The sequence below is a fragment of the Entamoeba invadens genome (assembly GCF_000330505.1).
Source record: "Entamoeba invadens IP1 unplaced genomic scaffold scaff_1105074726053, whole genome shotgun sequence".
NCBI lineage: Eukaryota > Evosea > Mastigamoebida > Endamoebidae > Entamoeba > Entamoeba invadens.
Genome location: NW_004443681.1, coordinates 65,828 through 91,513, shown reverse-complemented (window position 1 = coordinate 91,513; position 25,686 = coordinate 65,828). Strand labels below are relative to the sequence as shown.

The 25,686-nt window shown below is 28.7% G+C and overlaps 6 protein-coding genes across 6 annotated transcripts; 3 read left to right on the top strand and 3 right to left on the bottom strand.

The window, feature by feature from the left end:
* Nucleotides 1-1,616: 1,616 nt before the first annotated feature.
* EIN_321460 (hypothetical protein) lies at nt 1,617-2,087 on the top strand (the record flags this gene model as incomplete). The annotated part of the gene is made up of 1 exon (XM_004260456.1): nt 1,617-2,087. One exon carries the CDS (start codon nt 1,617-1,619, stop codon nt 2,085-2,087), a length of 471 nt encoding a protein of 156 aa, XP_004260504.1.
* Nucleotides 2,088-2,821: 734 nt separating this feature from the next.
* EIN_321450 (serine-threonine protein kinase, putative) lies at nt 2,822-6,007 on the bottom strand (the record flags this gene model as incomplete). The annotated part of the gene is made up of 1 exon (XM_004260455.1): nt 2,822-6,007. One exon carries the CDS (start codon nt 6,005-6,007, stop codon nt 2,822-2,824), a length of 3,186 nt encoding a protein of 1,061 aa, XP_004260503.1.
* A 6,345-nt stretch (nt 6,008-12,352) lies between these two features.
* EIN_321440 (hypothetical protein) lies at nt 12,353-14,236 on the top strand (the record flags this gene model as incomplete). Its single annotated transcript, XM_004260454.1, has 1 exon — nt 12,353-14,236. One exon carries the CDS (start codon nt 12,353-12,355, stop codon nt 14,234-14,236), a length of 1,884 nt encoding a protein of 627 aa, XP_004260502.1.
* Nucleotides 14,237-15,731: 1,495 nt separating this feature from the next.
* EIN_321430 (hypothetical protein) lies at nt 15,732-16,559 on the top strand (the record flags this gene model as incomplete). Its single annotated transcript, XM_004260453.1, has 2 exons — nt 15,732-15,968; nt 16,026-16,559. The coding sequence occupies 2 exons, from the start codon at nt 15,732-15,734 to the stop codon at nt 16,557-16,559; spliced, it is 771 nt and encodes a 256-aa protein (XP_004260501.1).
* Nucleotides 16,560-17,354: 795 nt separating this feature from the next.
* On the bottom strand, nt 17,355-18,647 carry EIN_321420 (interleukin-1 receptor-associated kinase, putative; the record flags this gene model as incomplete). Its single annotated transcript, XM_004260452.1, has 1 exon — nt 17,355-18,647. One exon carries the CDS (start codon nt 18,645-18,647, stop codon nt 17,355-17,357), a length of 1,293 nt encoding a protein of 430 aa, XP_004260500.1.
* A 141-nt stretch (nt 18,648-18,788) lies between these two features.
* EIN_321410 (hypothetical protein) lies at nt 18,789-20,492 on the bottom strand (the record flags this gene model as incomplete). The annotated part of the gene is made up of 1 exon (XM_004260451.1): nt 18,789-20,492. The coding sequence occupies one exon, from the start codon at nt 20,490-20,492 to the stop codon at nt 18,789-18,791; it is 1,704 nt and encodes a 567-aa protein (XP_004260499.1).
* Nucleotides 20,493-25,686: the final 5,194 nt, after the last annotated feature.

The window sequence follows — 25,686 nt, the reverse complement described above, 5'->3', positions numbered from 1 at the left end:
ATTGGTAGTGTTGCTGGATCATAGTGGAATTGAAAAGGATAAATATATAAAAACTCACTCGAACAGAATCCATTTTACTTGGTTGTTGAATAACTTGGTGGCGAATTTTGCCTCCATTTGAATTCACTTTATATTAAATTGGTTAAATAAACCAATTCGATTGGTTTGGAATTTTTTCAAACTGCAATTATCTACTAACCTTTCCTCTTTAAAACAACTTTTTAAAATAAGGTGGTGGTTTTCTAAAAAAATTGATTTTGAATTGAATTGAGAATAAGCTGTGTACGCCCGTTTTTACTGATCAATAATGAACAATACTTAATAATTTGGGTAGTCTTTTTTTATCTTTTTAAATATAACACATATCTATTTATACACAGATTTGATATATATATAGTATTTATAATTGTATTTTTACTATAAATTTACTATCAAAAATGCATTGATCTTTTCTTGTGTTTTTTGAATCAAGAAAATGGAGAGTGTTCTATATATAAGTGATATCGAATTATAAACGTCATGCGCTACATATGAAAAATAAGCAGTTTTGTCGAAAAGCAGAGAAGAAAATGGACAAAGTCCCACATAAAAGCAAATTTGACACCAATGATTCTATTAAAAGCCAATTTATTGCAAAAGAAAAGCAATTATTAAAAACTTGATTGGTATAATGTGTGCCTCAAATTCAATCAAATGAAAGGGACAATTTTCTCATGAATAGTTGATCCCGAGACAAAGGCAAACTCTTCTTTTTCTTACCAAATAATTAATATTTTGTGTATTAAAAGCCTAGTATCCCAAGAATTCCAGCTGAAAACTTGCTTTATTTATACAGTTGTGAGCACTTTTATTGTTAAATATCAAAGCTTAAAATTTACCCAAACATAGTCCATTTTTACCCGCCCGATTTCATGAAAAGATGACCCCCTTATTTTTACGATTAGTTGATTTATTTTTACATATCAATTTGTTAATTTATGCTCAAATGTAGTGTTTTTTGTTCGTGTTCCCAATTATTAGCACAAATTTTATATATTAAATACCTGATCAATATTAACCGAGGCAAAAACGCAGTCGAAGAATTCAACAATATTGTTACTTAAGAAATGGAGGTATTCAATTAAAAACACCTAAATATATCCGCTTTTTGAATAAGTAATTGACAGGTCTTACCAACGCTTTAAAGAGACAATTAAAAATATGACAACCCACTATATAAACGTGGTTTATCACACTTTTGCATATCACAAAAACAAATGGGAAACACATCTACAACACCAAGATCTTCAAGAAGCGGTTCTTTGACACACCCCGAGAAATTATCAGTCACCTTTGATACTTCAGACATCTCAATCTCAACCAAAAAGCACAAGACGATGAAACTCTCAAACCCACCCCGATTCTCCAACGAAGGAAATTCTATGACAACGTTGGCCAAATCAAAGTCGGACACCTCTCTTTTCTCAAAGACAAAGCTATCTCTAAGACGAAGGTATTTCACAAAACCACAACTCGAAGCAGTACAAACAGATAATGACACACAAGTCTCTTTTACCGAAAAAGATGAAAATAATTTGTATAACAATGTTTTATACAATTTCTTTGTATCTAGGACAATGGCTGATGATCTTAAAGTAGTATTTGACTCAGAAGTTTCGGGATTTGATCCAAGAGAACTCAGATCCAATATCAGCTGTAAAGACAGGCTCATTTTCATATTCAGAGTCAATGGAGATATATTTGGATTGTATCAAGATGGATTTGTACAACCATCCAAACCAAATTCAATGAATGTTGAAACAGACAACTTCTTTTTGTTCTCTTTCAAATTAACTGACTCTACTCCCTCTGTATATTCGAGAAAAACACAAAAGAAAAGTTCATTTATTCTGTATCCAGACTCCAATAAAATGGTCATTTCTGTATTTTCTGCGTTTTGGATGGACAAAGAGGGGATAATTTCTTTCAACCCCTGTGTCAAAGACTTCTACGATATCAAGAGTCCATCTTTCAATCCTTTTGTGGACTCCAACCCAAGAGACAGGCAGCCTTCTGTTTGTTCGAGGTTTCTAGTTTTGAGAGCCTAAATGTTATATTTTTATATAATAAATTATTGTTTTGTTGTTGATTTGTTTATTAATAATAAACTATTTTAAATTCTAATAATAAACAACTTCACTTCTATTTTTGATTTGTTTTAATTTAATAATAAAAATTTATTAATTAAATTAAAAGTATTTAATTTTATAGTTAAAAACAAATTAAATTATTTAAATTTCTGATAAATATTTACAGTCAAAGGCGTCTATTTGTCGTAATTATAATTGTCGAATTTGCTATTTGTCGCACAACTGGCCAATCATTTGCGTGTACACAATTAAATATTTTGTTCTCTAATTTGTAACTTTTGTTGAATTAAAATTATATTTTTATAAACAATAAATTTCAATATTAAAAAGATTTTTCTACAAATTCACTCATTTACGACAAATAGATACGTTTTTCTGCTGGATTCACTACAAATAGACGCCTTTGGCTGTAAATGAAATAAAATAAAAGAATTAAAATTAGCATATGTTAAAATATATATTACATTAAATAATATTATGGTAAACATGTAACCATATAAGCACCAAAAATTCAATTATGCGTTTCGAATTTAATTTGTTATTGGATTGCATGGCTTGGGTGAACATGTAACCATATAATTGTATTATAAAAATTGAAAATTAAATAAAGACCAACAAAAAACAGCAATTTATTTTAAAACCAAACATTGCCCCAAAGATATATATTCGCCACAAAGTTGAAATAACCAACACTAAACAAAAACGCCTTCTATACTAAAAGGTTTAAGTAATCTTTGCTTTGTAGCCTTTTTAAAAAAGTCAAATTTATCAATTTTGACATCTTCGAGAAACTCGTTGTTTGTAGTATCTTTTAGCAAATTTTCTGTATTCACAGCGATTTTTTCTTCAAATATTTTAGTCAAAATGTCATGAACTTCTTTAAATGAAATTCGTTGAAGGTAGTTGTATTCCCAACACCTTGAAATGAGATTTCCAAGGTCTTTTGGAATACGGTCGTCCAAAGGTGGCATTTTCCCGGCGATGACTGCGCTTTTAATATCAAACAAAGTTTTTGAGTCTTCAAACGTCCGTTTCTCATAGAAAATTTCCCAACACAAAATTCCGAATGAAAAGACGTCTGAGAAATTGCCGAATATATGTGTGTACACCTCTGGTGGATCGCACCGCGGATTTTTCATGAAGACGCCATTGTCCTCGGCTTTTGCGCGAAGATCAGCACGTCCCCAGAAGTGGCAAATCTGAGCCGTCACAACAGGGAATTCCAAAGAGAATGTGTTCATTAGAACATTTGACAATTTGAGGTTTAAGTGGAGCAATTTAAATTCGTGGAGATAGTGTAACCCGCACTCTATGTCTTTCATTACTTTTAATTTATATAAGTATGAGAATTGTCCTTTGTAAATTGGATTGAAGAAATAAGCGTCGGCGCTTCCTAAACTGCGCACTTCATACATTGAAAATATTTGTTGTTCATAGAGAAAATAGCCATTTGGCATGAGAAGATATGGTGACCTTAAATTCTTTATGGCCGAATAATATTTATCAGAAGAAATTTTGAGATCCTCTGCCCCTTTGGATGTTAAAGTTGAGAGGTCGATCGACTTTAATACGACTGGTGTGCCCCTGTAAACGGCGATTGTCTTTATCTTCTGCGAATGCTTCGTATTGAGTTTTTGTGGGGAAAGAAACACCTCGTCGTAGTCGACACGAAACGAATTTTCAATTTGTGTGTTGACCATAAGCTCGAAATATGAGGGATTCAATTTACTCAGCAAATCGTTGTATTGGAGAGAGTCACCAATGTCCAAAACGTTTTTGTCGAAAATGAGTTTTTGTAATTCAATCAGCTTTGCCTTGTCGCCGTAGTACATCGAAGCGTAGAAGTAAGTTCCTCCCAATTGTGTAGTGCAGTGTGGCGTGAACAACAAAACAAACTGTTTAGTTTTTCCTCTAGAAATGATTCTAGTCTGTGGGCAGAAATGGACTGAGTATTTAGAGACATTCGGTGAATGAAAAATGATGAACATAGGGTGGGTCGTGTGATTAGTAATTTCTATGACTTCATAAACTGTCTCGTCTATTTTTAAAGTCTTGTTTTTTGCTCCGAAAGTGAGGTTACACTTATTCGATGGATATTTATTAGTGTATGGCATCACATGTGTCATTTTAGAAACATCATAATAATAAGTAGGTTGGGGGTATTCCGTAGTTTCAGCCACATTTTTTAGAATAAATCGTTCTTTCCTTGATATAATAATAGTCAGGCAAACAGTAATAATTAGAACAAAAAACAAAAAGATGCAAGAAATAGTGACGAGTGTTATTAACACGATGTGATACTTTCTTGTGCACGAGCCCGGACGCTTTTTGTCCGGCTCAAAGCCTTCATAACACGTGCAATCAATCACATTACACGACGCGCCAGAATCACATTGTTCTTCTTCATGATCTAATTTGCCATTTCCACAGGTTATTGGAATACATTTGGTACTTTTGAGGATATACCCATTTTCACAATTGCAATTTGATTGACAGTGATTTTTACCACGTTCACACAGATCACCATTTTCTTGAATAATATTGTTGTAACAGGCTTCACTCACACAATAATGATCAAGAATATAAGTCCCATTGTAACAATTACAATACGAGTCACAATTTGATTCACCATAATAACACTTTTCATTAATATTTTGAATGTGCCAAGTATTATTATAATAACACAATTCGTGACAATCTTCACCACCATATTTTTCACTGGTACATACACACTTCCCAAGTTGAATACTACAATTGCCACCGTTGTTCTCTTCGTTACAGTTGTTCGGACAAATCACCCGCATAGTGAATTCAGTCCGCATAACCATGTTCCTCGAAAACAATCTGAAGATGTTTTCCTCAAATGAAGTTCCAACAGGAGAATACACAAACCCAGTCTCGGGGTGCATCTTCCACAAGTCTCGCCTCATCCTTGTCCCATTCACACAATAACATTTTGCATAGACATTCGTGACATTCACACACTTAACATACTCCAAAAACTGTGTTTCGCCATTAGAACTTGTCATAAGAATTCTGCTCTTCTTTGGAATCGAGCCAAGAATTTGGAAAAAGAAAGATTTGTAGGGAGTGGTCTGTGGAGAGCACGCGGCGAAGTCTGTGACGCTCATAAGACTGAAGTCGAGGTGAAGGTGAATAGGCTGTTCGACAAAATTTGATATATTATACACTTCAAACTGAATGTTTTGAAGCATCTTGTCTGCAGTTAACATTGAGACTGTCATTTCACAATCAAAGGCTTCGACCATCCCAACAAATAAAGTAAAATTGGTTTCTGTGCTCTTTGTTCGTGTGATGGAATACCCCGTTTGACCTGCCAGTGTTGTGGTACTGAAACACTCTGGTTCATATACTCTATTCGCGTCATCAAAAACAGTTTTGGTTAACTCAATTTTAACTTTCCCTTCTGTCGTGTTTTTCTGAACGTAAATGTTGATGTAATTTTTGGTACTCGAAGGGGGAAAATAAAAGTGAAAATATTTGCCAAAGCGATATTGATTGTTGGTGTCGTCGTCGTGACATATCCCAAGCATCGGAGTCATCGTTTTTGTGACATTAAAGGTAATTGGTGTGTTAAAAAATAGCTCTTCAATAAATAGAGGTTTCCAGTATAAAACAGAATCAGTCGAATTTGTGACGATGCAGCTTTTGTTGTACATCAATATAAGTGGATTAGTGTCCGAAAAGTTTTCATAAGGGTTAAATAATTGGCATTCAGTGCATAACGATGTCTGTCGAAAATTATCTTTACACTTGATACAGATCTCTTCACTGTTTTGTGAAGAATTAAAACAGCCAAGACAGCCCGTCCCACAGTACGCGAAACATGTTGTTATTAATTGCAAAAGAAACCACATGTAAAACAGTTGTTTAAATTGTGATTTAGTAGTTTTATGTTTGAAAATTACAAAAATTAATAATTAACTAATAAATTATATTGTTTTATTATTATTTTAAGTTGTACAAACATTAATTAGTCTTTTTTGTTTCATATAACAGCATTTCTTACTACTTGTTTTAATTTCAAATGTTTTATTAATTATTTTTAAATTAATTTAAAATGTTAATAAATAACTAAAAACATTATGTTATTAGTTTGCAGTTAAATGGAGTTAAAATTATCATCTAAATTAATTGCTGTGTACCATTTAAATTAAAAACTGTAAAAATATTTTTACCAATATTGAATTAAAAGAAACTTAAAAACTTTTTAAAATATAAATTAACAAAATATTATTAGTATTGAAAAGATTTGTTATCAATGATTTCAAGTTTCAATTCATAATAAAATAACTTACATCAATAAAATGTTTTTACTAAAAGTTTTAAATTATTAACACTTTAAATAACATTGAACAAAATTCAAGTGGTCTAAAAATAGGGGAAATATCGAGTTTATTAAATAAATTTCCGTTTTTTAGAGATTATATTATGTGCATAAACAATACACAAGCCAAAAAAGGAAAATCATCAAAATTGGATTAATATCCCTGGAATAACAGGTCAAAACAAAAATAAGGGCGTTATTTTAAGTGTTAAAAGAAAAAAATAGAATTATATATTGATTTTATATATAAAAATATGTTAGCAAAATGAATTTGATGTTTTATATTAACAATCTGATATTTGTAACATAATAACATATAATAAAAACGTATATAATATCTAAATAAAGTTTTTGATGGTTTTTAATTTTAAAGTTTTTTAATATTTCTATATTTGTGATTTGAAAATTCGAAATAATTTTGGTTTTTTAATTTAAAACGTATGACTGGATGGCAAAAAATCGGTGGATAGCGGAAATAGAACACATTTATTTCCAAATATAAAATTATTTTTTTATCTTTTTAAAAACACCAAAAAACTTGTTTTGCTCATATATAAAAAATATTTTTCAAAATATATAGTACACATAAAGGAAATGTTGAATTACTCAAGTTCTATTTATTTTGAAAAATGTAGTATTATTTTTATAGATTATTTAAATTAACCATGTTTTTAGTTGTAAAAAAACACAATATATACTTGTTACAATACAACAGTTTTAAATAATTATTTAATTTAAATATCGTTATAATTGTTGTATGAGGTACAATTTTACACAAATATAAGTTACAATGTAGAAACAATAACGTGGTTTATTATATTTTGTGAGTTTATAATTTTTTTGTTTAATTATTTTTATTCAAAAGTTTACACTTATATGTTATTCAAACAACTTAAATTAAAGCATACTATTGATTTTTTTGTTCAAAATCAAGTATCACGTTTACTACACCTTTTTATTGTTATTAAAACTGTATTGGTGTTGTTACTATTTGATTTTGTGTATTATTAAAAATTTAGAAAAAATTGATTAATTTTGATTGTTTGTATCATTAAACAATTATTTTGTTTATAAGAATATATATTGAAGTTTTTCAACCCTTTGACACCGAGCAAATTTATTTTTAATATCTCATGTTAAAATGTTCCAGAGCAATAAGTTGGTAATAAAAATTGTTGTGAACAAATATATACTTTTAAACTTGGTTTAATGTTTAATGGTTTTTTTAAAGGTATTGTGTTTAAATTCATAAGTTGCCTTATATTATAATTGAACTTTTCGAAATGAAAGTTTAGTTATTGACAGTGAAACTCTTTCAATCAACTAAATTTAAATAATTAAAAAATAATATTCAATAAGTGGCTCCACTTAATTTTATTAATGTAGTTGTGTTTATAAAATACATGTGATTAATCTTGTTTGTTGTATTATAAAAATAATAAAAAGTTAGTTAAATAACGAATTTTCATTATTTTGATTATATGTAATTATGAACAAAAAGTTTCGGAAGGAAAAATGCGACCATATTATTAAGTCACACAATAAAATCAATCACAATGAATTGTTTTTTCTGTTTTAAAAAAATGTCACACAAATAACTTAAATTTTACCATTATTAACCCTAAAAATAGTGGTTTTAATTATTTATAAAACAAAGTTATCAACATGATTAAATATTTAAGTCAATTAATAATAGATATACAATATTGTATATATAAATGTAATTTTCAGTTAAATAATGACTGTTAATGACATTGATATTCTCTATTATTTATTGTAACTATAGTGTAAATTATTTGAAGTATTGTTGAAACAAAGTTAAATATAATATAAACAATTGTTATTAATTTTATTGTGTAACTATTTGGAGCTTTTCAATTATCATTCAACATATTTTGTTGAGAATTACATTCAAGTGAGACATCAAATACAATTGTTTTTTTCTAAACAATTGTTTTATTGTTTTTCAAAATACAAAACACAACAGTAAATATATGTATTTCTAAAATACCACAAATATCACAATCAATTAAGATGGAGGCACATATTACAGGTACAGTGGTATTCACTTTAAATCCTTTACCCGGCATTTTAAATAATTTTTTATGCATTTTAATAAAACTGTTTTCATAATTTTTATTAATTCGGAAATTATAATAAATTGTATTAACAAGTTAAATAAAACAAACGGAAAAAGAGAAAAAAGACCAGAAACAAAATAATTCGAGTTCCACAAATAAATCAAACGGCACGAAAATAAATCATTCGGAACATTAATAAATATATTTTGCATTAAGAATTAATTCACTTATATTTTAATTATTTCGTCACCAAATCAATTATAGTAAATTTTTTAAAATAATTATTATAAAACAACAAATAGTTGTTTGTTTATAAAAAAATAAACAGAAACGATTAACAACAAATATAAATTATAAATTTACTCTTGCAAAAAACACCTTCGAAGTTCATTTCGACACCGCTGTATTGATAAGTTGATATCTTTGCTCGTTTTTTGATATTTTTTAATATCAAGCACTTTGGGGGTTTTCGATTTTATGATACTTTTCTCTATTTTTCACTTCAGCCATTTAGTTTCTTATTGTTCAGTAGAGTCAGTTGGATTATTAATGGGGAAATGATTTCACCTTTAATCATTTTATTAATAAGTAATTTGCAATTGTCTATGGGAATGCCAGAATCAAGTGAGAACTGCATAGAATCAACAGTCTTTGAGGTTCTAAATGCATTGACCAATTCCTGTTTCGTTTTTAAAGTTACAGTTCTTTACCGTTTTGTCTTGTTGTCATCTTTTAAACTATCTTCATTATTTTCCTATTTATTACTTTGTGTTGTCAGATGATAAAAAAATTCAATGTGTCGAGTTACTAAAGGAACATTTTGATGTAGTTCGGGAGCATTTTCAATGTAATCGGCGGACTTACGTTAGTAACATCAATATATTTTAAAGAAGAATTCTTCATGTGTATTTTCAAATTTTGATTATTGAAATGAAGATTATATAATAATTAATATAAAAATTTACTATAATTGATTTGGTGACGAAATAATTAAAATATAAGTGAATTAATTCTTAATGCAAAATATATTTATTAATGTTCCGAATGATTTATTTTCGTGCCGTTTGATTTATTTGTGGAACTCGAATTATTTTGTTTCTGGTCTTTTTTCTCTTTTTCCGTTTGTTTTATTTAACTTGTTAATACAATTTATTATAATTTCCGAATTAATAAAAATTATGAAAACAGTTTTATTAAAATGCATAAAAAATTATTTAAAATGCCGGGTAAAGGATTTAAAGTGAATACCACTGTACCTGAAAAACCGACCAGCACAGAAAAAACGACCAGCAAACTATAAAAAATAGTTTCTAAAAACTATTTAAAAGTTTTTTTAATGCAAAATTTGAAAAAACAGGACATAAAACTAAAAACTATAATATACTATAAATTTATGGTTTGCCGGTCGGTTTTTCAGGTATTGTTTGGAAAAAAAGATAACGGACGACCGTCATTTTTAACTGAAACACAATGGGAAACTGTCAAGAATTTGATTCTTGATAATGAAAAGTTTCCAGGAAAATGCCAAGCTATCAGCATAACTTATTTGAGGTTGTTTATAATAAAAACATTCAACGTTGATGTGTCAAACCACGTTATTTATGATAAAATACACAAAAATTGGAACTTTTCGATTGTGACTGTGTTTGCTGAAGACCAATCTCGATTGACCTACGACGAAGATGCCATGTTGAAGTATTACATTGCGCTGCCACTTTTTTAAAAGGCATCCCATCACAATTTATTTTGAATTTGGATGAGTCGGGGTATCAGCCATGGCCAGACAGGCAAATGGTGAAGGGAGTATTTACTGCTGGTTTTTCCACAGACAGTAAAATGAAATATGGAGTCGAACGTGACATTGCTCGAACCACTGTCGTTTGCACTATAACCCCCTCACAACCTCTTTCTTGTATGATTGTAACAAAATACAAAAGAGTTGCAGTTGAATTCTTGAAATTGGGTTGGATGGAAACGGGAAACATCGTCAGTTATAGCAAAAACGGTTTTATCAACAGTGACTTATTTATACAATACATCAACGACGTTGTAGTACCTTATATTGTCGACACGAGAATTAAGACTGGTTATATTGATAAGGCAGTGCTGATATTTGATCAATGCACTTGCCACTCAATCGAAGATGTGAGGTTGTTGCTCAAGTCGAATGTCCAAGTCAATGAGAAAATCATCAATGTGAACTGTGAAATCGTATGTTTGGTGCCTCACACCTCACATTTAACACAACCATTAGATGTTGGGGTGTTCGCAGCCCAAAAAAGAAGACTGAATTCGTTGTATGCGAAGTTCAAAGAAGTCATAAAAATTAAAGATAGAGTTGGCGAGGAAGAAACAACAACGACAGAAAGTGAAGACGTTGAAGAAAAAGAAGAATCAAATGATGTGATTGGAAGCCAAGATCCCATTGAAGAACCAATAATACCTCAACAGTTGGAGTATATGTTTCAGGAAGTGCTGGCAAATCCACAAGAAGCGATATCACCATTTAAAAAGAAGGCTGTTACGACTGTCAACAAAAGGATGGTGGATGACAACCAATCAGAAGATCACTACGAAATACCAAATGAAACTAAAATTGTTGAATTTGGTGATGGAAAGGACTTGGAAAAAAAGTTTGCCAAATACCTCAACTCTATTCTGAAGTTTTATTTCCAAACAACTACTCCGGATGTGTGCACGCAGGCTTTTAGGCAAGACGGTATTGATTTTAGAATTGTTGATGGTGGTATGAGGGTTGCGTATGTAAATATTGGAGTGTCACGCAGAGTCACAGCATAAATACCGAGACGGTTAAGTATACCATAGTTATACTCGATTGAATGCGTCAAAACCAAAAGCTTGAAAATATCTGCAATTCGAAAACTTCCAAGGTGTTTTGAGGGTTATTTTTGTCAGTCTGTTTGCAAGAAGTTCAAAAGAAAAGAATCGGATGTTGTATGTAAAGTTGTGAAGAAAAAGACGACCAAAAAAATCTCAAAAAGAACTAAAAATGGGGTTGAGAATTTAATCAATTGATTTTTATCTTTTTAATCAGTTGTATCGCCGAGTTTACATTACTGTTTCCTATCACGGGGTCAAAATGGTCACTGATTGGATCAATACATGTCTGAACTGTCATAAGTCCTTCGAATAGAAGAGATTCGTTTGTTAAAAGTTCTTTCGTTATGAAGATAATAACTTGTAGAACTTGCTCGTAAAGACTCTTGAATTCAACGTTGCCTGCTTTGAATCGTCTAGTTGCTATGGCTGATATGTCCAATATACCTGGGATTCTTTGGCGTGAGGTCTGAGTCAGTTAGTTGATAAGTGCTGGCTGTTCACACTTTGAAAGCTGCTTTGTAGGTTTCCAAACAAATTGAAAGAGAAAATGAACTGTAAATAAGTGATTTTTTTATTTGATCTTTTTGAATTTTTTGAAATAAAAAAATAATAATTTTATTACATAAAAGTTACACAATTGTAACTTTTGTTGAATCCACAGGGTTTTCTCATTCTCACATACTGTAATTATTTTTGTCTAACCACAACAAGATTTATTAAACTAACCAACACTATTAATATAACCATTAAAAAATTATACTATATTATTAAATTAAATTTCAAAAAACACTCTTTGTTTTTAAATAAAGAAACAACTACAAAAAGAACGAATAAACATAAATAAAACATGAAACTAAATAAATATTATTATGACATTGTTACTTTGCTGTCTTATACTCATTTCTTTGTCAATGGCAAAAATTAATATTTTAACTAACCCATCATTTGAAACGATGGACGGTACTAAAGTCAAAAATTGGACACTTTCTGCTTCAACGACGGTATATACTGCAGATAAAAAAGATGGTGCTCAATCAATCAAAATAGTAGGTTCATCTAAACTTGAATATGTAAGTCAACGAGTAGTTTTAGAAAAGGGATTTCAATATGAAGTATGTTGCAATGTAAAATTAACAGCAAATGCCAAGAAATTCTTTGCGTTTGCCATCGAAGAGTCGTTCAATGGGACTTGGATCACGGGTTCATACCATTCCCTTCTTAATGAAACGAATGGCTGGGAGAAAAAGTGCTTCACAACTAAAGTCGTTAAGAATGAGACACATTCGTATAACAATATTTACTACATAGCCAAAGACACCAATGGAATTGCTTATGTAGACAGTGTTTCAGTGACCAAATTCACTTCATTTCTTGAGAATGTCGAAGTTGTCAGTTACAGACAAGAAGTGCAAGACTCTCAAAAGACGATAGAAGTGTATGTCAAGCAAAATGCGTCTTCTGAAATAGATCTTCAACACCTGCAAATTACAGTTTCAATTTCTAAAAGTGGTGTTGTTAAAACATCTAAAACCATGTTTGCTACAGGAACAATCACTAATATACAAATGAATAACATTTTAACACTCAAAGGATTATATGATGTCACTGCCGAGTTATTGTATCTTCCAGAGAACACCAAAGAAACTATTAAAACACGGTTAAATCGCGTAGTTGATAAACACCAGAAATTCACTTTTGATAAATACGGAAGAGTATTAGAGAACGGAGTGCCATTTTTACCTATTGGCATGTATTACTCTTCAATTACAGAAGATGAAATGGAAGAATTGGTTAAGACCCATATTAACATAATGATGCCTTATGGCAAGCCGCCTATCAAAATGTTGGACATAATGAATGCGAAATACGGCGATAAATTACGAGCTTTAATTACAGTCAAAGACTTGTATTCATATAATAGATCATCGTGTAATATAACTAAGGATTATTATAACGTGGAATATAAGAAATTGTTGACTTATATTGAGACGTACAAAGACCACCCTAATGTCTTTGCGTGGTATGTCGATGACGAAACTCCGTTATGTGGACTTGATGAGATGATCAATTTGACTATGACTATTAGAGATAAAGACCCCAATCATCCGTGTTACTCCGTATATTTCCAGCGTCAAGATACAGTTCAATATCTTCCTGCGTTCGATGCCTTTGGATTGGACATATATCCCATCAACGAATCGGTAGTGTTCAATGTATACAAATATCAAAAGGAAGTGAATGATATTGTCATGGGCACTCGATCGACTTGGCCCGTTCTACAAGCTATGAATTGGAAATCATATGCACTGAAATATCCAGAATTGTATGGAAAAAAGGTAACACGAGCACCAACTTTACAGGAGTTAAGGGTGATGAGTTGGTTGGGGTTCATTGGAGGAGCTAAAGGAGTGTTTTACTATTCTTACTACGATCTAGTGTATATGGACGATAAGGGAGATCCTTTTGTGAACAGGTGGTTTGACGTGACAGTCACTACAAATGAAATATACAACATGAGAGACGTCATTCTTTCTATTGAACGACCATCAGAATATGATGTCGAAATGGAGACAGACAAAGTTGTGTTTTTAAAGAAACGAGTGAAAAACTACGATTATATAATCATCGCAAATGCAGACCAAAAAGAAGAAAGAAACGCAAGTGTTGTTCTTCCTAATGGAAAGTATGAACGAATATTGGGAAATGGAATTATCAAAAACAATAAAGGAAAGGTGGAAATTAAATTAGAACCTATCGACGTTTTTATATTGAAAATGGAATCATCTACTTGTGAACTGGTTGTCTTATTCGTGTTATTAATTATGATATCCATTTAACGTTCGTTTTATACCATAATCAAAGTAATTGATATGAAAATTAAACATATTATTAATATTATAATGTGTTTCAAAATAAAAATTATATTATATTTTATATTATAAAGACATTTAATATATTCAATTAATATTATAATTACTAAAGTTGATTACAGTAAAACCTCTCATTAGTGAGTCTTTTTTACCAATCAAAATCAAAAACACTTATTGAGGGGGAAGAAAAGGAGAAAAACAATTATATTATCATTATTGAGGGGTTTTATTTTTTTTGTATAATCTATTACCATTGAAAAATTTTACTGTATTATATTAGCAATAAAAACATGAGTTTAAACAATACAAATATATTAAATATTTGTTATTATTTTATTTAACAAAATGTTCAAATAAACAAAAAATGAGTAAAAACAACTTTGTTTTAAGTACGTTAATTACAAATAAATGAAATACCAACGTGCTAAATATGACTGGAAAACCATAAAAATGGTATCCAAAAACTATTTAATGGGTTTTTAAATGCAAAATTTAGATAAAGATTTTTTAAAGAAGAAAATGTATTATTTTTTGATAATGTGTATTTAACACCCGATAATATTTATTTAACAATTTAATGGTATATTTTATTTATCAACCACGTTGTTATAATATGCATTTTATTTAAAACTTTAATATAAATAAATATATTGACATTGAGTGTTACTGGCAATCAAAAACAATACCTATTGTTATAATTAGCTAATATTAATAAATAAAAAAACTATAAAACGTTTTGTAATAATATATTTAATTGTTTTTTAATTATTTACTTGATCGTTTTTATGAAAATAATATTTAAATGTCATATTTCAAAATAGTGAATCAAAGACTAAATTAATTCATATAGAGGATTTGTTTATATTTTGGGCTATTGCTGTTGTTAGAACTGTTAAGCAGTTGAAGATACGCCATGTATTTTTTTGTGTAAATAATATGTTAGTATTGTGCTTGTTAAATTGAGGCAATTGCCATAATGTAACAACACCAACAGATCCCTTATCAACTTGATGCACGGATATTCATCACTATTTTATATTATATATATTCGTGTATTACCTTGATTGAGACTAATATTTTTATATCTCTTTAAGCCTGGTAGATTTGAAATTGATGTCAAATGGTAGCAAGTCCTGTATATAGTGGAATACCTCGAAATGAATATTCAGTACTTTGATTCTTTGAGACTTTGTCCAAAGTCAGACATTTTTTACTTGTAAAGAAAACAAACAGTGTATAGTATTGTATTTGTTTGATCATATACAAAATTGGGTTTAAATGTTTGTTTTGTGTTTTCGATTTTTATTAACAAATTAGTATGAACCTTGTATCACACTCTGGCATTTTCAGGTTTTTATTTTTTCAGTGTTAATGGTTCCCAAAACTGCATTAAAAAAAACATTTCTCAACATTGCGAAAAGTCAAAAAAATCATACATCTGTATATTTACTTTATATCTTATATGATCACATTTTATTGTTACTATTGTTGGCCTGTAGGCACTGAAATTGCTTTGGGTAACTTTATTGAGCCCTACTACTTATGTACAACCAATGGTTATTTAACGCCACTTGATACAATCAGCGAATTAATAATTATTGACAAATCGAAATTGGCCAAAAGTAACAATAATACTCATAAAAACAATATAAAAATCGATATAGATGAAATTAATGTTGTTGTTATCGGGACGCTATTAGTAAGTATGGAGAGATAAATTAATTTAAATATTATTATTGAAACATCTGAAATACAGACAATTAATTTTGCGAGTATTTCATCAAATAAAAGTGTTATAGTCCGGAGCCAAAAGTACTTTATATATAACAACAAACAATGCACTTATGGTGTATACACAAAGAACAGTTTTACTTGTCTGAATTATTATTCATGTACCAACTTATATTTCTCTACAACTCCATCAAAGTGTATTGAATATCCAATTGAAAAATGTGTTTCTTGTTTAAGTACAGGAAAGTGTATTAAATGTGAAACGTATTATCTTTTGGATAGTAAGAATACCACATGTACACTATTTCATATAGACAACTGTTTGATATCTCAAAATAAAATTTGCTTGAAATGTGACGAAGGTAAATTGTTAGAAAATGGTTTGTGTGTATCACCCAAGAACAATTGCCAACAATTTGATATCGATACAAATTGTTTGTTATGTGACACAACACGGAAATTGAATATTAAAGGCATTTTATGTGAACCAGTTGATATTAAAAATAATTCTTATTCACAAAGAAACATTATTTCTTGTGTTGATGGGTACTTTGTTTAAAACAACAAACGTGTGTCATGTCAAGATAAGTACATTTGGAAGTTACTAATGTGACTTAACACGACAACTACAATGTAACACAACATTAAATTGTGTGTTGGAAAAAAATAAAAATTGTGAAAAAAGTTTGTGTTTTTAATGGAAAATACACAGAAAGACCAAAACGGAAAATGTCTTTCTAATCAACCCAATTGTTGTATAATAGCGAATAACAATTGTGTTACCTGTGATGAAAATTACATTTTATCAAATTCAAAGTGTCTTTCGTTGATAATAATAATTGTGAAATTATAAACTCAACATTTTTGCGCTGTAAACCGACATGTTATATAGATGATACATCAATGTCTCAAACATGTGTAATTTGTGATGTTTCGAAATGCCAAATAATTGATTCAAAATACTTGTTTGAATCAATAAATTTATCAATTTTTATTAAATATTTTATTGAAAAACAGTTTCAATGTTTTTATTTAAAACATATAGAAAAAAAGTTTGTTTTAATTTATTTTTATTGTATTGTATAATTAAAATAGATTATTAAAACAATATTTTGACTATAAATCTTTTTTATTTATGTATATATATAATTTTCTAAATACAGTGAAAAGGGTCTATTTGTCGTTATTTGATATTTTTTGTTCTAAAAATAATATCTTCTTGAATGTTTTTACTGTTTTAATATGCTGTATTTGACTTAAATAATTATAAGATTTGTACTTTGTTTTAAGATGTTTTTTAAACATCTTGAAACAAAGTACTATTATTATTAAAATACACCAAAAATTATGTTAATTAAAATTTTGATGACTTCAAAATCTTGACAACTTCATTAATGTCAGGTCGATTTTCTTGTTGTTGGTTCCAACATCTCTGTATTAAAATATAATGGCATTCATTCATATTTTCTTTTTTTTCAAGTCTTTTTCCTTCACTCACAAACTCTGCTATTTTCCACGGAAACTTGAATTCGTTTTTGTCATAGGCTTCTCCCCATTTTAAAGTTTCATAAAAAGTTATTCCAAACGAGTAGATGTCTGCGCTCATCTTGTACTTTTCTCTCTTCAAAATTTCAGGAGCCATATATACTGGTGTGCCAACGCCTTTTGTAAAAGTCATGTTTGTCATCAGTAGATTAATATTTCTTGCACTTCCAAAATCAGTCAGTTTTGCGTTAACTTTGTCATTCATTTCAAGTGAAAACACGAGTAAATTGTCCGGCTTGACATCTCTGTGTACAATACCGTTTGTGTGTAAATAAATCAGTCCATTTGCCATATCATTCATAAACTTCATTTTAACTTCTTTTTGTATATCAGTTCCTTTTTTGTTTTTAATCAAGTCATTTAAAGACCCATATATTGCAAACTCGGTTACCATACACATCTTGTTAATAATAAAGATAGCGCCGGAAAAATACACAATATAATCACAACGGAATTCGTCCAGCATTTCAATTTCTTTTGTAAATTCTTTCAGAACATTTTGTTCGGCTGAGAGGTTTTTAAGCTTTTTAATTACGACTAAATTGCCTCTGAAAGTGCCTTTATAAACAACTCCAAAACTGCCTTCACCAACCTTTTTAATGTCAATTAATTCAGTCGAATCAAGTCGTGTTGTGACTGTTGTATTTCCTTTAATTATGATATCATTGTATATCACTTTTTGAACTTTGAGACTCTTTGCTATAACTACCATTTTACTGTCAATTTTAGTGGTATAATTTGGAATAATAAATATTTCAAATTCGCAAGCTTCGTCGTGTTTCAAAACAGTCAATTCAGGATTTATTTTCAGTGTGAATTTTGTCTCTTCTTCTTTTGTTAAAATTTGTATCTTATATGGATTTTTGTTTACATTGCCAATACAAATTAATTGTCGGGTACTTTCGCCAATCGGTAGTTCTGCAATTTCTTCATTAAAATCCAAAACTGTTTTGTTCACCAAAATACCATTTGACAATTTTGTAAACGAAACATTTGATTGTTCCATATTGAATATTGTCGTGTTTAACTCAACTTGTTTTTTGTGGATTGAAGACAAAAGTTGTGACAATGCCATATATGTTCCTATTATAAGGAGTACCATAACTAATAATATTATAATTATAATAATAACTATTAGCCACCAAATCGGTGAGTTTTGACAAAAGGTACCACTCTTATTCGGCTTTTTCCAAAATGAACATTTTGAGCACTTGGAATATTTTGCAGAATTGCAAGAGTCAATTTAAGAATATATTTTGTATTCATTGTTTATTAAAATATAATCATCTTGACAAGAGTAACACTTATTATATAAGGTACACTCTTTACAATTGTTTGAACAAATTCCACATTCATTATTTGTTGAATAATAGCCAGGTTTACAGATAGAACATCCGTTCTGTGTTACTTGAACTGCACATCCATTGATACTCGTCTGTGGTTTACAATTACCTGAAAAGTCTTTAAAATTAGTTGAATTGCAAGTGAAACAATCAGAAGCGCGAAGACATGTATCACAGCTGATGTCACATCTCTTGCAGTCAACTCTGTTTCTATAATACCCATCATTACATTGATAACACCCGCTTCCTGTATTCGAGAACTTCTTACATGAATCTTTTAATTCATCGTTTGACTTACACACATGGTCACTCAAAAACATACCTTCATTACATGACAAACAAATTGATTGACTAAGACATGTCTGACAATTCGAGTTACATCGTTCGCACGTTTTTGTGTTATAAGAATAATAAAAACCATTGATACAACGAGTGCATCCTAATGAGGTTCCAACTGCACAAAAAGTGTTATTGTAGTTTGTTATGCATGTATCGTTTTCTAAAATGCAATTATCAATACATTTAACACATTTTTTATTTACAACAATTTCGCAATTTGTTATGTCTGGAAGACAATTACCATTTTGGTCTTTAAAAGTGTTATTAATAGTATCACAAGTTAGAGATTCACATTTTGAATTTTGTGAAATCAAAAAAGAAGAAAAACATTTTGTACAATGCCCCGATTCACAAATATCACAATTATCTTGTATTAGATCACATTTGTTACAAAATGAAGAATTTGATATATATCCTTTATTGCATTCTACAACACTCTGCGCACTATGTTTAATTTCATTTTCAATACTTTTACACTCGCCTGATATAGAAATTAAACTTGAAAAAATAGGATCACACAATTCACACAAACCATTTCTTTCTATTTGGCATTTTCCATCTAATTTAACACAAACTTTATTTTTAATTATATACCCATCATTACATACAATACACGTGTTACCATCAGAAAATTTACAATTTAAGTGTTTCATACAAATATTGTCATAAAGATCATAAGGAGAATCACATTTTTGACAAATTTCAATTTGGTTGTCATATGTACATTTAGCACAATTTGTATCTTGACATTTTTGACATTTCCTTTTTGTCGAATCAAAAATACCATTTTCACATGTCGCATTTGAGATACAAACAATTTTACTTGTGGTTATAAACCCATTCCTACATAGATAATGTACAAATAAAACACCTTTTGAACTGGAGAACGTAACAAGAATTTGTTTCTGATTTGATAATTGTGAAAATAAGTTGGTGGTAATTTCATTTGGAGTTTGGGAAGTGACATTAATGTGGATATAATCAGTGACTTTATCCAGTATCACAGTTGTTTCACCCAAAGTCACATATAAAGTTTGTGTGTTTAATTCTTTTTTATTTGATTTTTTATTATTAACAACACCTTTTGATAACTCGCTCCTGACAAAAATCATATAAACATCATTAATTGGAACCAAATAATAGTCTTCAATATAGTCATTACAATAACTGTCAATGTACTTGTTGTTGTTATTTGACACCCTAATGATGTGACAAAATAAAGTATCATCCATGTTGCCACCACACCTAATTAATTGTCCTTTCATAATTTTACATTTGGGTGTTATAAAATCATTTTCAATTTGTTCATCTGAATAAATGAAATCAAACTGTTCAATCGAATCAGCAATTGATATTTCATTTAAATTTTGAATTGTACTAATTTTTGTCACAAATAAAGGCATATCAAATATTTCTCGGTTTATTACATTGATAATTCCACCTAAAAAATCCAAAGTCAAAAAGTTGGTTTTGATATAAGGGGATTTCTCCACTGTCAAAACATAGGTAAAAATTTAACTGAAATGATAAAAAATTGGAGACCATCATAGCTAATGTTTTTTCTGAAAATAAAGCAAAATTTAATGGTTTTAAGTAGATGAAATTTGAATGTATTCTTGAGCCATCTCTGAGAACTAATCTGAAGTTTATTAAAGTAAAAGAATTGTTTATATCCAAAAAGGGTTCATTATACAAATGTAGAGATGTCCCATTATTTATATCAATGGAATTTGTGTGTATGATAGCGTTGTTTATCAAATTCACGTTTGAACCAATGGTACAATTTAATGAGTCACATTTGATAGTTGAGTTGTTGTAAATATTTAATGTTGCTCCAGAAGTTGTCACGATTGTGTTTGAAGTAAGCAATGAATCAGTAAATAATGAAAATGAAGAACCTCCATCAATTAAAATGATTTTACATTCAATAGAAGATGTGTTATAAGCTTTTAAATTAGAAATTTGTTGTATATTCAATACATCCATGTTAAAAATAGAAGAATCTTCTAATATCCCTTACTTCTACCAGTAAACGAAAAACTGTGGCCTATTGCAGTGGACATATCATTTAATATAAAAGTCATAAACACAAGCGTTAAATTATTGAATGAAAACCTTGTGCCAGGTTCAAATCTCAAATTGTTATAAGAGGAATTACCCAAAGAGTAAAAAATACCGATTACAGTCAAATTGGAATTTGGTTCACATATCAATGAACTTCTTTCTGTTTTCAAGTTTATGATATCGATATTTACATACTGATTTATTTTCAAAGTAGAATCCAAAAGATACCAAGTATTGGAAGAACAGTTTATAGATTGTTCGTGAACCTCATTGTGGTATTCCATTTCATCAAGACAATACTCCGCAACGACAAATTTTATTACATATATTAAGTATAAAACAGTCACATACATTCAATAAAAAATTGGATTTTATCCTTTAATAATTAATTTTTCAAAATGTCGAAAACATGATTATTATTTTTTTTAATAAATATTCAAAAGTTTTCATCGCTTTTTCAAACCTTTATAATTACAGTTAGCCGAATCAGCCTTCTGCAGATTGTTTTTCAAAAATAACCATAAATAATAACAATTTAAACCATTTTAATAGTATTTTTTCAACTTCAAATAAATATATTTTTATCCACAGGATTTTATTAATACACCTTTTGCAGTATATAATTGGTCTTATTAATATTAAAAAGTAAAAAAAAATAAAACCAAACTAAAAACGAACAATACTCAGTTAACAAACAAATTACATAGACACTGAGCCAGACAACATTCTCGTGTTTTCAATTAATTTTAGTAACGAGGTGATAGCAAAATTGATGGACTTTAGAGATGTAAATGTATGATGACTAACGTTGCATTTACTTAAAAGGTTGGTACACCAACATACATGGCGCCTAATGTGTTAAACATAGAGAAGAAATGCAGGTATTTTTTCTTTTGGCGTTACGTTATTCGAATGTGTAATGTGGAAAGACCCATTCCAAAGGAACAGTTTATGTTTGGATGAATATCGTCAACTTTTTGAAACTAAGAAAAATTGCCAAATTTAAACGACGACACTTGATGTTGTAGATGATATGCCGTACCACATCGTTTATAATTTAATAAAAATTTAAAATTGTTTTTTACTTTAATTAGAAAATATTAACACTTTTAATTATTTTGAATTATAATTATTATAATTTTTTGTTACGACTTATTTACAAAAAATAATTTATATTTTTTTGTAAATTAATATCCAATCAAATAATAGCTGCAGAAGGTTAATTTTTTGCAGAAGTTTGTTTCGTCTTTCTGTAATATATTTTTTAATAAAATATCAAAATTATTCAGAATCTACATTGATCACCACCATCTCTTAAAATAGATTTATTTTTTTCTATTTTGAATTATATTCAAATTAAAATTATAGTAAATAGGAAACTAATATGATATTTAGTCTGGTTCCCGAAATCGAGAAATGCCGAAAAATCACCTCGAGTCAGTGGAAACTAGACTGGCCAACCGATGACCATTATTTTCAATTATGCCGAATTTTTAAAGCAACGTTCCTTTTTGCCGAAACCAAATTGACCACACATATAACCGACTTTTGCTTATACAAATAAATTATTTAAAACTAATTATTATTTGGAAGCGATAAACAAAAGTTAAATAACATTTTATTTATTTCAAATTTTAAAAAATAAACGTTTTTGGGAACACATGATTATTGAATATTATTTTTTAAATTATATTTTTTGATACAGTGCCTAAAATGGGTGGGCGACTTTTAAAGTATTAGGGCGGAAATAGTAAAAATTATGAAGCCCCTGTTTTTTCCTTAATTCGAAAAAAATGTTATTGTTTTTTGTTTTATAAAACACAAAATTTATTATTGTTTTTAATAACACAAAAACTATTAATAACACTTTGTAAAAATCGCAATTCCAATTAATTTAATTAATATTTCAAGTTCCAAAAAAATCAATAGCTTTTCTTCTTTAGCTTTTCTAAAAAGTGAGTAAACGGTTTCTAATCGACAAGACAAAACAAACTTCGCAGTAACGTTTCCTTTTCTCTGTTTTATAATTTGTTTTATTCCAGTTCCAGTTTGGAATAAATGGTTTTTGATTTTAGTGAATTTAATTATAAAAAACTATTCAAGAAAAAATCAATTAAAATTAAGTATTTTCATCATTTCTGGAATCCATATCTTCAAGAATTCATCGTGATTAAACAGCTTAAATTCAATAATGATGTTGCAGTATTTTTCGATTGATTCCATTACTCTGTATCCACATTCAAAACCATTTGGTTGAATTGGAATTTGATTTTTTTAACATCATTTATTTTTTAAGATTTTTTATTTCTCCTATTTTCTTTGAAGATTTTCTAAATTCACCCATTTTTTTAAGATTTTGTTTTTTTTCTCGAAAATCTTTTTGATTGGCTAAATAATTTTTTTCTAAAAATACTTAGATTATGATTTGAATTTTGCTCGGGAAATGGTCCTAATCATTAGGGAGTTTTACTAAAGTCAGTGACTCACTTTAAAGGTCGCCCACTCATTTTAGGCACTGTATTCAAAAAATATAAATCTGTATGAATCAAAAACAATATAAATTTACCAAGAATATATTCTTTAAATGTAATCGTCTTTTTAATAAATGATGTGATTTATAAATTATTTTCAATAATCATTCTCATTAATATTATCTAAATTGAATATAACAATTGGTTTTACAACATTATTAAATACATAATCATTGTGCAGTCAATTAATTACATTATTATAACAGTAAAAATGTATAATGAATATGATTTGTAATTTTTATTGCAAAAAATATAAATTAAAGGCTTGTCAATTTAAAATATAACGTTGTGTTTTTTTTTCGTAAATGTTAACCACTTATATGTTTAAATCGTTGTTCATTTTCAAAATAACGTTTCAATTAAAACATATGCAATGTGATTATAACTAATGAATAATAACCTGCAAATTTCATACTTTTTATAATTTGGGTTAAATTATCATGATTTAAAATTCACACAAATTGTTATAATCATGATTTACAATTTATCTAATGTTACAATTGTTTATTATGTTAAGAACTTCATTCTTTGGAATTACGTGTATTTTAATTTGTGTACAATATATGAAACATTGTTTAACAGTCTTTAAACCAATTTATAAGTTTGTTTAAATATATTATCCCAATTATTGTTTATTTCCTGTTGTTGTTATTGAATATCATGATGTTGGTAATTTGCTTTTGAGAAAAAAAACTCGATTGTCAATTTTACACATAACGAAAAAATGCCAAAAACAACAAGTTGTACATATTTTTCAATAAAATTTATTATTTTATTACCAAAATGAATATTTGTTATATTTTGCTCAAATAATTTTAATACTTCATTCTATTTAATTGTTTTATTATTTATTAAAATAACAAACTTTTGAGCTAAAATATTTGAATTCAAGCATTTTTTTATTTCGTTTGCACGTTTAATCTATATGACTAAATTTATTGTTGTTTACTAGTTTAAGTAAAAAGAAAAGTAACAAGTCAAAATATGCTCAAATGGTTTAAAAATTAAATTTTGGGGTTAATTTTAGTGCGGTTGGCCAGTCTAATAAGAACAGCAAAACTGTTGGTGTTTTAATTAAAACATTTCAAAAAATGAAAAAAAATGTGGTTCTTGTGAATGATTATAGCTAGCGTATTATTACCAATTTGTTATCTAATATTTTGATGGTTTTGATAATAGAAATTTTGTAAATAAACAAGGCGACGCGATTATTGTTAACATTTCGAGAAAGTTACCACAAGGAAAAAATTTTAAATATCTAATCAAGTTATCAAAAACAAATAATACAATTTAAATAACTCCAAATTACAGTAAAACCTTTTAAGAGTGGGAAGGTCTGGTAATTTTATTTTTTCAAGAACGGGCATTTTTAGCCAATCAAACCTAGAAAACCATTCGATAGAGAACTCTATTTTTAGTTTCATTCTAAAAAAATGCCCGTTCTTGATAGAATCCGTTCTTCAGAGGTTTTACTGTAATATAAAAATTTTACAAAAAAGAATAATTTGAGTAAAAATTTCGTAAGTTTTTTAAAGGAAAAGATGTATTCAGTATTTTTAACGGTATAAATCTCTTAATGAATGTTATTGTTGTAAAATAAAGTGTTCAAAAATGGGCGTTTGAAAGTGATATTGAATGTACGTTTTGTAAAAAACCTTTCGTGTTGTCAACATTTGGTTATTATATTATTATAATAACCAAATGTTAATAAATTAAAACAGGGTCGGCCAAGATCCAGTTTTTAAACAACTTCGTGGCAATCTCTAATACGTGTCAGTTCATTTTAAGTTTTAGCATATTGTCAACAAAAAACTTAAAAAGTTTTTTAGAGTTAAAATGTTTTTAAAAATTGGTAAAACTATAG